This window comes from Desmodus rotundus, chromosome 5 (assembly GCF_022682495.2).
Source record: "Desmodus rotundus isolate HL8 chromosome 5, HLdesRot8A.1, whole genome shotgun sequence".
In the NCBI taxonomy this organism is placed as follows: Eukaryota; Metazoa; Chordata; class Mammalia; order Chiroptera; family Phyllostomidae; genus Desmodus; species Desmodus rotundus.
In genome coordinates this window covers 65,776,635-65,789,136 of record NC_071391.1, presented here as the reverse complement: position 1 = coordinate 65,789,136, position 12,502 = coordinate 65,776,635, and the positions used below count along the sequence as shown (strand labels likewise).

General features: G+C 40.2%; 1 protein-coding gene across 3 annotated transcripts in view; it reads right to left on the bottom strand.

Moving 5' to 3' along the window:
* TRPC6 (transient receptor potential cation channel subfamily C member 6) overlaps positions 1-12,502 on the bottom strand; it is a 116,385-nt gene that overhangs the window by 16,271 nt on the left and 87,612 nt on the right. For all 3 annotated transcript variants that reach the window (XM_024574603.3, XM_053925727.1, XM_053925728.1), the window contains exons 5-6: positions 7,308-7,524; positions 1,097-1,330 (exon numbers count right to left, since the gene is read on the bottom strand). In XM_024574603.3, the coding sequence (XP_024430371.1) occupies positions 1,097-1,330; positions 7,308-7,524 (451 nt within the window). The remainder of the gene's footprint in view (positions 1-1,096; positions 1,331-7,307; positions 7,525-12,502) is intronic.

Genomic DNA, 12,502 nt, shown 5'->3' with positions numbered 1-12,502 from the left:
GTTCTCTATACATGTTCCTTGACTTGACCCTTCCCCTTGTTTCCCCTGTTATCACCCTCTCCCCTCCCCTCTGGTCACTGTCAGTTTGTTCTTTATTTCTATGTCTTTGGTTCTATTTTGCTTTCTTGTTTGTTTTGTTGATTAGGTTCCACTTATAGGTGAGATCATATGGTATTTGTCATTCATCATTAACTGATTTATTATCAGAGGGTTTAAAATAAGTATTCAGGGGGATCTATTTTTCCCACTCAAAGTTTCTATAAGAAGGAATTTTTCCCTAAGAAAATGACTGAACCTCTTTCCATCCTTTAGTCACTCTCCTCCCGGGGAGGTAGAATGACTTACAGACTGCTAAGTTGCTGTGGATACCTGAACATACCTGGTTCAGCTCTGCCCTGTTTTTCTTGTGAATTCTCCCCCAGCCCTCCCCAGAGGAGTCTCACGTGGTCAGGCATGTGCCGCCATACCCCTCTTAGGGGACAACTGCCATGCCCTCTGCTGTGTGGAAATCGGAGGATTTATCTGCCTACTTCTGGGGTGAAGTCCTGCTGAGCCCATTGAGTAATGACTCAGAACTATGTCATCCACCCTGAACTTTATCAGGATAGATTAGAGGTGATGATCTGATCTCCATTTTAACCTCTGCTTTATTTCTCAACTAGTTCAAAGCCTGAGTAGGAAATAGTGATGCTATTTATTGGGGGCCCATTCAGAGATTCCAACAATTCCCATGCTTTCAGATAATTTACATGTCTTAAATAGAAATGGTACTCAAATGTGTACTTTTAATAGACAAGAGGAAAAAAATAAATCTAAGACATAAAACAGGCATTCTCGATGGAGTTTGGTAGTCAGCCAATTGAACCAAGAGATAAGTGAGAGGATTCTTGGGACTAAGAGAGGTTTCTAGCCAGAAGACAAATAAAAAGAAGAAGCAAAACAACATGCTTGTTCAGATACAGATACTCTGAAGAAGCTGGAAACTTGCCAAGAATTCAGTGAGAATCGATAGTAACCAAACTAATATTGACATGTATTTTTATAAGAAAATTCTACATTTTTATTACCTTGTATTCACTGTGTACTGTAAACTCACCCAAATTGTAGTATTTCACATTGTCTCCCAGTGTGACTTTTGTTAAGTCCTTCAAAGTATCATTTGCATCAATGATGCTCTGAGCTTTGGAAGCATGCCAAAATGCCATGAACCTGGCAATGAATGATGCTGCAAAGATCGCTAACATACCAAAATCAAGCATATTCCACAATTCAAACAAATATTCCTTGGGGCCTTGAGTCCAAATTTCTTTACATTCAGCCCATATCATGCCTGCATTGGAAAGGGGTTAAAATATCAATTCAATTTCATTCTAGCCGGAGCCATCAATAAAACAAAGTAAATGTGAAAGGTGTCATCCTGATATTCAAAACCCTTCAACATTTGGTCCCATATCAACCATCATCCATAATTCCCGTGTCCCCCAATATCCCATTGTCCAGCAATATCAGTGCATTATCTGAAAGCAATTTGACAAAGTTCATCAAGATGCTTAAAAACATTCTTTGATCCATTAATTCTACATATGAAAATATATTAAGAAGATGTTTACTGTAGGACTCTTTATAAACAAAACACACACATACACACACATTCAAAATAGAAGTAATTATGGGAATTCCACAAGTCGAGTACTATGCAGACACTTGGTATGATATTTTAATCACCATGGAGTAGCGGCCAGGAGAATATAACTCATAGACCTCCAACTACAGAAATTTAATTGCCCATGGGCCTCAGCTACTGCATTCGGAAAACAATGGTCACTTTTGTCCCACAACCATGCTTCCCATGGGCAGCTCCCCGCCAATGACTGAGAACACACCTTTTTGGGAGACACGGGAGTCCTCTAATGGCTGGTTGTGAATCAAGGATTTCCTGACAGCCTTACCAAACTTTCCTCGAACTGCATGGAGATCGAGGATGCTTCTTTCAACTTTTCTTCCCTCTCTCCTTCCCCCATGGTGGGACTTGCAGCCCAGTGACAGCCCTGGCACCCTTCCTCAGTTCCCTCCCCACTTCTCTCTCACATGGAATTTCCTATAATACAGCTTCAACCTCCCTTAATAAAACTGTCATAGATTTAATCAAGTCTTTGCACATGTATCTTGGAAGACCTAGACTCACACAGTGGCAGATGTGTGTCATAAGCTTTTAAACATGGTCAGTAGAAAAGCCCAATATGCCTAGTGTTCTATGACTTTGCATTGAAAACAAGCACAGGAAAAGACCAGAAAGAATCCGGGATCCTATTAATAGTAGTTGTCTCTTTTTGGTAGAATTATTAATAACATTGCACATTCTACCTAAAACTTAGTGTCTTACTCAGGAACACAGGTTTTGGGATCAGATCCACATGAACTTGAGAACTTGTGTCTCCCCTTGTTAGCCGTGTAATCTTTTGCCAATTGCTTAAATCTTCTAAAACTCAATTTGTAAAATGGGTATGATAGTAGTTTGCACCTATTTCATAGAATTGTCATGAAACAAATAAAATCATATCTTTAAATTGCATAGCACGGTATCTGGTGATTGGGAAAAATAATGACAAACATTTATTGAGCACTTACTATTTTTAAATTTCTGTGATTGGCGCATATACTCTTTCTTAATTTGAAGAATGTTACTTTATTATAAAGAGTGATTTTGCCCCTATTCCCTTTAAGATACCCTATTCTCTGACATCCTGCTTCCTCCAAGAGCCATGTGGAGGAATATAATCTTTGGATTCCAGCAATCGATCAAAACCTACCTCCATCGAGAAGTCTCATAGTCCCTTAGTTGAATAATCTTCCCCTCTTCCTCATAGCAACCATCTGCCCCAAATTCTCACACTTCTCTCGAACCTCTAACAGAGAACCTGAATGTGAATGGTCTCTGCCAGCTGATTTACTATGTGCTTTTCTCAAAATTAGCATTCAGTGCAGCATAGAGTACATGGTTTTATAAGAAGACAACTCACTCTATTTTGAATTTTTGAATTAAGAGGAGACTAGGATTAAATTCATACATATTTTAGTGGATCAAATTGAAAACAGGAAATACCGTATTTGCACATTCAGACACACACCTCCTCCCCCACCCCCAAAACTATGAGCAGGGATGAAAATACCTAAGGCAGCTTTTGTTTTGTGGCTCCTGGGTTCCTGCCGGCCTCCTCAATGGGAGACAAGGAGAGTTTAGAGAACAGAAGCATAGGGATTAATGGGACATTTGAACTCATCTAGTTGTTTTCAAAGCTTCCCCCCCTTCATCCTCTCATTTCTCCACCTTCTGTGTCTCTTTCTCTCATAAAATTATTGATAAGAATATCTTACCAAAGCTTAAAAAATAAAACAAATACAGTGAACTATTCTGCCTGAAGAAAGAGTCCCTGTTTTATTCCACCCCCCACCCCCGCCCGAGAGCCCTCAGGAGCTGCTAAGCATAATTCGACATCCCCCATCTAGTCCAACTTCTCTTGCAAGCAAGGGGCTTCTCCTTGGGGACTAAGCCTCTGCTTGAACACGTCTGGAGATGAGGTGCTCACTGCATCTGAAGGCCGCTCACCCCATTGCTGGATTTGCAGGGAGTATCCTTTCCATGTGGACCTGTTGGTCCTAATTCTGCTCTCTAGGGCAGTAGAGAAAAAGTCTGCTCCCTCTGCTTTAATTTTTTTAAATAAAATAAAATAAAACAAAAACACCAGTGTGCTCATTAAATCTTTCTTCTCCAGCAGAGATAGCTTTACCATGAAGCTAGTGAAATTTAAGTTTTAAGATGCCTTATGTTCCCAGGCTCCTTCTAAAGCTGAGTATTGTCCTCTTTGTCTCTAAGTGGGGTTCTCCAAACAAATGATCTTCAGGCTCCACAACCTCTGGATTCCACTCCTGCCCCATCATCCCGAGTAAGCCTCCTCACTCCCCTCCAGTGCAGTCCTGTGGAGGGTCACTCACTCTTCTGGCTGCCTTCCCTGGGGTGCTCCCCAGTATGCCCATGACCAGCATGTGACACCAGAGCCACACATAACCCTGCACACATGGCCTGGTCAGAGCATGGACCAGCGGGCTAATGACAACCCTTGACTGCAGTCCTGTCCTTTGAAGAGTCAACACTGCATTGCACTTGCTTCCTCGGCGGCTCACACTGGACATTAAGTAAAAAGTGCTCCTTTGGACCCTTTCCTATGAAGTGGCATCAAGCATATCTCCCTTCCTTGTCCCTGCTTCACCTCCTCTCGCTGGTTTCAGCTCCCTGTTTAGCTTTGTCAAGATCTCCTGGAATGTCAAGTCTGTCTTTCAGCCTTACTTTTATCAATGAAAAAATTAAATAAATTTGCTTTCTGTGACCAATAATGAGAATCTTTTTCCCTCAAGACACTGGCATCTGACCTAAGTAGATCACTTATTAATATTTCCAGAAGGTACAACAACTTTTTTTAAGAATAACTTCAAAAAGAAAAATACCAGTTTCAGAAACTGAACCAGACATCTAATATGAGTGATAAAGTATCAGTCATCTGTTCTGAGTCGTTCATTGTTTTCCCTTTAAGTAAACACTGTAAGAAAACCTCTGCAATCAAATACAAAGGTTCGCAGCCAATAATTGGAAGAACAGTGTGTTTATTCATAAACTTGAAAGTTATTCCAGTATTCTTAGTTTAGGTTTCTATGGAAAAAAGGAAAAACGCTTAATGTTTATAATAAAATATTAGTATAAGGAGAATGAATTATGTGTGATAAAGAATAAAATGGACATTCATTATATCTAATCTCCTTATATGAAATATAATTTTTCAGTGTTTCACATTAAATAATCTCTCTTGCTTGGTGTATTTTCCATAGGAACTGCCATTCCTATATAAAAGTAGAGTATGAATTCTTAGTGAAGAGTTTAATAATAATTATCTGAAATTTATTGAAATTTTCCTGTGTGCTAAACACTGTATCATGTACTTTACATACTAGTACATAAGAAGATAAACTATAACACATAAACTTTCAATCTAACAGGATCAAGGCAAGGTCCAAATGATTGTTTATTCTGATTTTAAATCAAGAATTGGAGATGAAGGGTAATTTATGTTACAGTTTAATGGTGGGAGGTAAATATTAATTAAATTAGAAAATAAATAGTGTAAATTCCAGGCCCCTCCTTATCTAACATACAATTTACATTGTTAGCCACTGTCCATTCATCTCTTTGAAACATAGTCAAGAAATAGGAGGATTCAGAAGTTTGGAATAATGATGCTGTTGAATCACCTCAGGTGCATTCGGAATGATCATACGGTAATCTGCACGGTGCTTCGTAATTTTCCAGTTGGTCGTCCCATTGGGCTCCAGTGTGAGGAAGCCAAGAAGACATTTCACGCCCTATCGGTAGACCCCAAGTTTTTTGGCACCAGGGACCGGTTTTGTGGAAGTCAATTTTTCAACAGGCCAGGGTGGGAGGGGGATGGTTTGGGGATGATTCAAGTACATTACATTCAAGTTCCCCTCCTGTTGCACGGCCCGGTTCCTAACTGGCCCACCTGGTACCAGTTCGTGGCCCAGAGGTTTGGGAGCCCTGTATAAGTGATATAAAACTGACTACAGATGTTTCTCCAGGCCACTGGGGGAGAACCCAGCCCATGGTTTAATTAACTAAAGGTTTTGAATGAAGATTCCTTGAGCCCGCTTCTCTTTACACCCTACATATTTCCACCATAGGTCATACCATGCGGAATCAGGGCCTTAAGTACCATCTAGGAAATAAAGTTGCTGAAATTTTACCCACAACCCAGGCTTCTCCCAGGGGTTGTATTTTTTATTATTCAGTAGCTGTCTCCATATGGAAATTCCATGGGCACTTCAAAGTCAATCACAACCCAAACCAAATAGCGTTTTTCCCTCCCAGACCCAAGCATGATCTTCCTTCTACATTCCCCCTCAGCGAATTGCAGTCACCGACTAGTAATCCAAGGCAGAATCCACAGTTCTCCCTTTCCACTGAGTTTTCTGAAGTGTATCTTTTAAGAAGTTCTCAAGTCCTTTTCCCCATCCTCTCAATTCCAGCCCTCATCCTCCTCACAGGAATCCAATTATCTCTCGCCTCCTCTAAGCCACCCTCTACCTCACAACCACTGTGACCTTTCTAAAATGTGAGTGACCTGGTCACATCACAAATGCTGAAAATCATCCTCTGGCCATTGCACCACTCTTCTCTCCCACCCGCCACAGCCACAAAAGCACCTGTGCTTCAGCCGGGCTTACTTCAAAATAGTTCAAGGTGCCAGGTGTGGTCCTAGGTCCACATCTTCACGTCCAACGCTTCCATGTCTGCGGTATCTGTACTCTCCCCTAAACACTAGACTCGGTTAACATTTCCTTATCCTCAAAGTCTCAGATCCAAGTGCTGTCCAAGGAGGCCTTTTTGCGCCTTCCACATTCCACCTCACTCAGCTTGAGCTGCTCAATCTGTGCGCATTCACAACTTCCAAACTGCTCCTCAGTTCCAGTATTTACCACATGCGTTATTGCTGATTTACGTACTGACCTGCCCCCTGATTTAACTTCCTGGAGTGCAAGGACTGTGTTTCATTCACCTCAGTGTCCCCACTACTTAAAAAAAGACACTTAACAGCTATTGAATTTATTCATTCATAAGTATCAAGTTGAATTATCTTCCATTTGCATTAGTCATAGGTATGACTGATTGACAATTATTCATACCAATCATTAATTAACACCTCATTCCCTCTGCTTCACTTACCACCTGGGAGCACGAAAGCAAATTACTTAATCCTCGCATAAATGGTGAAAAGTAGATGTGATTATCACGTCACAGAGAAGAAAACAGAAACAGAGAGATTGTGTGATTTGATGTATATGAAGTGTCTTGAACAATTTCATGTACATAATGTTCCCAAAATGAGTGATTATTAGTTTCAGTTCTTATTAAATTTGAATGTAAAATCATATGGTTGTTTCTAAGCTTTAAGTAACAGCTCTCCCAAAATATAAATAGTGGGTTTTTTTTTATCACTGATGGTGTTTGATTAATACCTTCCTGTTTATTTTCTCCCTGGGTTTTTCCTGGGGCATGTGAAAAGACTAGGCACTGATGATGAACCCAAGACAACTCTGCTTTCAAAACACAGAGAAAGTCATGGTGTGTGGTGCATTGTATCACACTGTACACACTTGTATAACTGATTTGTGAGGAAATCTGTGTCATTCATTCCAACTGCTAAGGCTGCAAAAATACGTGACAGAAAATCAGTCTTTACCTATTACCCAGGATATAATGAGCATCTCCATCCACGAGAAGCAGGATGTTTTCATCCTGAACAGCTGTTTTGCATTATCTGTGCTGGTTTCATTAGGAAGGAGTTTGGTGCCTTCAAATCTGTCAGCTGCATTCATGACTAGCAGTCCCAGAAAAATGGTGAAGGAGGCTGCATGCGCTACAAACTTCATGAATGGTCCGCGCATTATCTTCCCCATCTGCCACAGTGAACACCAAAAGAAAATTTTAGCTTTGTTTTGTATGCTTTGCAAAACCCACAAGCGTATACACAAGAATAAGCACATGTGTACTCCAATATTCTCCTAAGGTAATGATGTATAATTATATGACTAGCAATAAAATAATTCTTTATGCTGTTATAAAATTTTCATCACATTCCTCATCTACATATGTTGATGTTCTGGATTGATAAATAAATTAACTTTTCTATTAAATGATATTTAAATTCTTATAACATTGCATAGCACTGACAAAATAATATTTTATTGATATAATAATGACAAAAGGCAGAGCATAGTGTCATCAATATTCATAAAAAGCAAATTAATTTAGTGGGCATGAAGTATTGAGGAAGCAGCAATAAAAATATTAAACTGAGTCTACTTTGCAATGCGTGGGCCCTTGGCTGGATATTTGCCTTGCTTGTTCTGATGGATATTTCACTGCCTTGAGTACAATCAGGCCTCAGGGATGTCGCTATTTTGGTGATGCTGTACATGGAGCACAATTCATGGGGACCAAGCAAAGAACTTCCAACTGAGGAGAGGACAGCAGGGCAGTTCCCATGATGCATCAGAACAATATCCTGGAATGACATTGGACTTAAAGTCCAACGTTTTAGGTTCAAGTTCCAGTTTCATTCCTTCATTAGTTAAGTGGAAATGAGTGAATTTCCTAAATTATGTGCAAATCAAATTCTTCCTATGAAATATGGAGACACTAAAAGCTCGTGTGCCTTTGTAGTACAGGATTCATTTCCATCTGGGAGGCACAGACTCTAGCCGGGGCAGAAGGATGCTGTGTATCCAGGATGTGTCTCGAGGGCTCTGGGCATCTCTGAAATGCCAAGCAAAACTCTGTATGTGTGTGCAGTGTTTTCCTTAGAAGAGGGCCCATAGCTTTCAACAGCCTTCCAAAAGAATTTGTAATTACAGAAAAACTCACAAATTAATGAAAATACCAACAACACAGTATTTGTTATGTGCCAAGTATTATTTTAAGTGTTTTATTGTTAACTCACATAATCATTATAATCCAAAGGGGTGGGTGATAGTAAAATGCCCCTTTTATGGACTAAAAAACTGAGAAAGTGAAGTCCAGAAACTTGCTTAAAGGTCACACAACTCATAAACGGTCAAGCTGAAATTTGAACCCAGGCATTCTTGTTTCAGAGTTAATTTGGTTTGCAAAATAACTTATTATTTCATCATTAAAGCACATATATCGGTGTGTGTAAACTCTTAGAGAAAACAAAGGTGGCCTTTTTAAGTGAATAATCACTATGTGTGGTGCCGGGAGGATACGGACTTCCTGGGGGATCGCTTCATAAGTTACATAAATGTCTAACCAGTATGCTGTACACCGGAAACTAATAAAATACTGAATGTCAACAGTAGTTGAAAAGTTAAAAAATAAAAAAAAATTTTAAAGACTGAAAAACTAAATGCTGTTATGGAAGGACTGTAATCAATGTTCTCTGTTTCTGTAAGTTTTATTTTTCTCTATAATTTTTGAAATCTTGAAAGTTAACTCTAGCATTAATGATATAGCTCAGTCCCTTGTCTCCTGAATTTAGAATCCTAGGCCAGACAGGACACAGGGTATTTGCACAAGAGCATGCGCATGTGTGTATCCACATGTTTCTGTATAGTTTTAAGCCAATGTCTCCATCTAGACAGATATATTTTGAACCAATTCAAAATTATTTGGTGAAAATTCACTATAAAAATCACATCAAAAAACCATACTTCCATAAGAATGGTTGTTATTTGACTCAAAGAGGGTTTCTTGTTTTGGTTTTTTTTGGCCCTGTTTAAACAGAACTCTCAACAAAATCAAATGAAGGCAAGGTTAAAACAAATGGGAAGCAAAGTAGGCTTCATTTTCCTTTGCATGTTGTCCTTAGCTGTGCTTTCTTTAAAATACAGACTGTTAACAAGTGAACATTAGTACATTTTTAATGTCTTTTTCCACAGTGTATCACGTGTATAATTTTAAGTCTACAATGTTTTAGATATGATTTATTTTAATCATGTATTATAACAAATTAAAAATGTAGCACAAGATTTAATAAGTTCCTCATGGAAAAACTATTATAAAACTTTTCATTTTAAAATTATTTTTATTTTTTAATTACAGTTGACATACAATATCATATTAGTTTCATGTGTATACCCCAGTGATTAGACATTATATAACTCATTAAGTGATCTTCCCAATGAATCTCACACCCATCTGACACCTACATAGTTATCAGAATTAGTATTGGCTATATTCCCTATGCTATACTTTATATCCCCATTACTATTCTGCAACAATCAATGTGTACTTTTTAATCCCTTCACTTTTTTAACCCATACCTCCAACTGCCCTCCCATTTGGCAACCATCAAAATGTTCTCTGTATCTATGAGCCTGTTTCTGTTCTTCTTGTTGTTTTGTTTTTTAGATTCAATTATTGATAGATATGTATTTATTGCCATTTTATTTCTTCTCTCCCTCCCCCTCCCTCCTCCCTTCCTCCCCCTCCTCCTCCTCCTTCTTTCTTCTCCTCCTCCTCTTCCTTCCTTCTTCCCTTATCATTTCTTGTAATACTGGTTTGGTGGTGATGAACTCCATCAGCTTTTTCTTGTCTAGGAAGCTCTTTATCCATCCTTCAATTCTAAATGATAGCTATGCTGGGTATATTAGTCTTGGCTGTAGGTCCTTGCTTTTCATCACTTTAAATATTCCTTGGCAATCCCTCCTGGCCTGCAAAGTTTCTGTTGGGAACACACCTGACAATATTATGGGAGCCACCATGTAGGTAACTAACTGCTTTTCTCTTGCTTCTTTGAAGATTTTTCTCTTATTCTTTAACCTTTTGCATTTTAATTATGATGTGTCTTGGAGTGGGCCTCTTTGGGTTAATCTTGTTTGAGACTGTGCTTCCTGCACTTGTATGTCTATTTCCTTCACCAAGTTAGGGAAGTTTCCTGTCATTTTTTCAAATAGGTTTCTAATTTCTTGCTCTCTCTCTTCACCTTCTGGCTCCACCATGATGTGACTAATAATATGCTTGAATTTGTCCCAGAGGTTCCTTACACTATCCTCATTTTTTTATATATTTTTCTTTTTGCTGTTCTGATTGGGTGTTTTTTGCTTCCTTATATTCCAAACTGGTGTGTTGATTCTTAGCTTCATCTACTCTACTGTTGATTCCCTGTAAATTATTCTTCATTTCAGTTAGTATATCCTTCATTTCTGACTGGCCCTTTTTTATGCTGCTGAGATTCTCACTAAGTTCATTGAGCATCCTTATAACTAGTGATTTGAACTCTGCATCCAGTAGATTGCTTGTCTCCACTTTGTTTGCTTCTGAAGTTTTGTACTGTTCTTCTGTTTGGGTCATGTTTCTTTGTCTCCTCATTTTGGCAGCCTCCCTGTGTTTGTTTCTATGTATTAGACACAGAGCTGTTACATCTCCCAACCTTGGTAGTGTGGCCTAATATAGTAAGTGTTCTGTAGGGTCCAGTGGCACAGCCTCCCCTATCCCACCAGCTGGGCCCTTGAGGTATGCCCCCGTGTCAGCCATGTACACCCTCCTCTTGTACTTGCTACTTGATTGCTGTTTGCATTTCAATGGGAGGGATTTACCCCCAAGCCAGTCAGCTGCAAGGACTGGCTGCAACCAATGGCCACCCACCTCCAACCACCAAGAAGGATCAGCGGTACAGGAGCCCACCCTACAGAGAAGGACTTACTTCAGTGGGACTCTACTGCCTGCTGAGTCTGCCCCTTGAGTGTGTGTTTGTAGGGGTGGTTGGGTAGAGATGCTTTGGCATGATCTGAAGCTGTCCACTGGGTGTGCTGGCTCTGAGCACTCCTGGGAGATATAGGACAAGGTCAGCTGCTGACTGTATTCTGCCTGGGCCACCCAGCATGAGCTACAAAGCAATCTGCAAATGGCTACTACTTGTGCTGGGCTTGAAGGTGCCCAGGCAAGGCCAAGCTGCAAGCCAAGGCTACTAATGCCAGGGCTGGGGCCATTGAATGAGCAGTATAGGGCATGCTGAGGCTAGATGCTGCTTGTTTAAGAGATTTTACTAAGTCCTGAATCATGAGCCAAGACAGGCTTTTTGTATGGAAAAACCTCTAGAAACAGCTTGGGTAAGCCTGAAAGTTGGATGGAGTGGGGCCTCAGGGAATCACCAGAGCAAGGCCAAAGGTGTTAGCCAGGTTGATGGAGTCTTAGGAATGGCACTCACCTGCCAGCTCTATACAGGGAGGGCTCATCAAAAGAACGATGGACTCTGCCAGCACTTCTGTCTGAGAGAAAGCTGCCCCCTAGTCTAGCCTTGAAAGCAGACAATTCAGTTCCTCCCCATATGCCTTTAACATTGCTGCCCCAGACCGGGAGCTCAGAGGGAGTGAGTTTGAGTAATTCTGTGCATGGGCCCTTTAAGAAGAAAGCCTCGGACTCCAGAAGCCCTCTGTCTCACTCAGCTACAGTCTCTGCTGGTTTATACAGTCAAAGGTTATGAAGACTTCTCTTTCTGGGATTGGGGGCCTGGTGTGAGGCTGGGACCCCATGTTCCTCACCCAAGATATCTCTCCCAATTTTCATCCACCACATGTGGGTGTAAGACCAGCTCATTCCATGTCTTCGTCCCTCCTAACAATCTCAATGTGGCTTCTTCGTTAATCCCCTAGTTGTAGGAATTCCAGTAAGCAGATTTCCGGGCAGTACTGAATGATGTTGTTCTGTAATATAGTTGTAATTTTGATGTGGTTGTGGGAGGAGGCGAGTATGATCTTTACCTATTCTGCCATCTTACCCAGCTTTTATAAATCTTAAACCAATTTTTTAAAGTTCTCAATTTATTTGACTGCTGTGGAAAACTGTGATTGGAGCAATGACTGCTAGTAGTGAAATCCATGGAAAATTTTTTTCCGCCTTGTTCCAGAAAGAATGAGA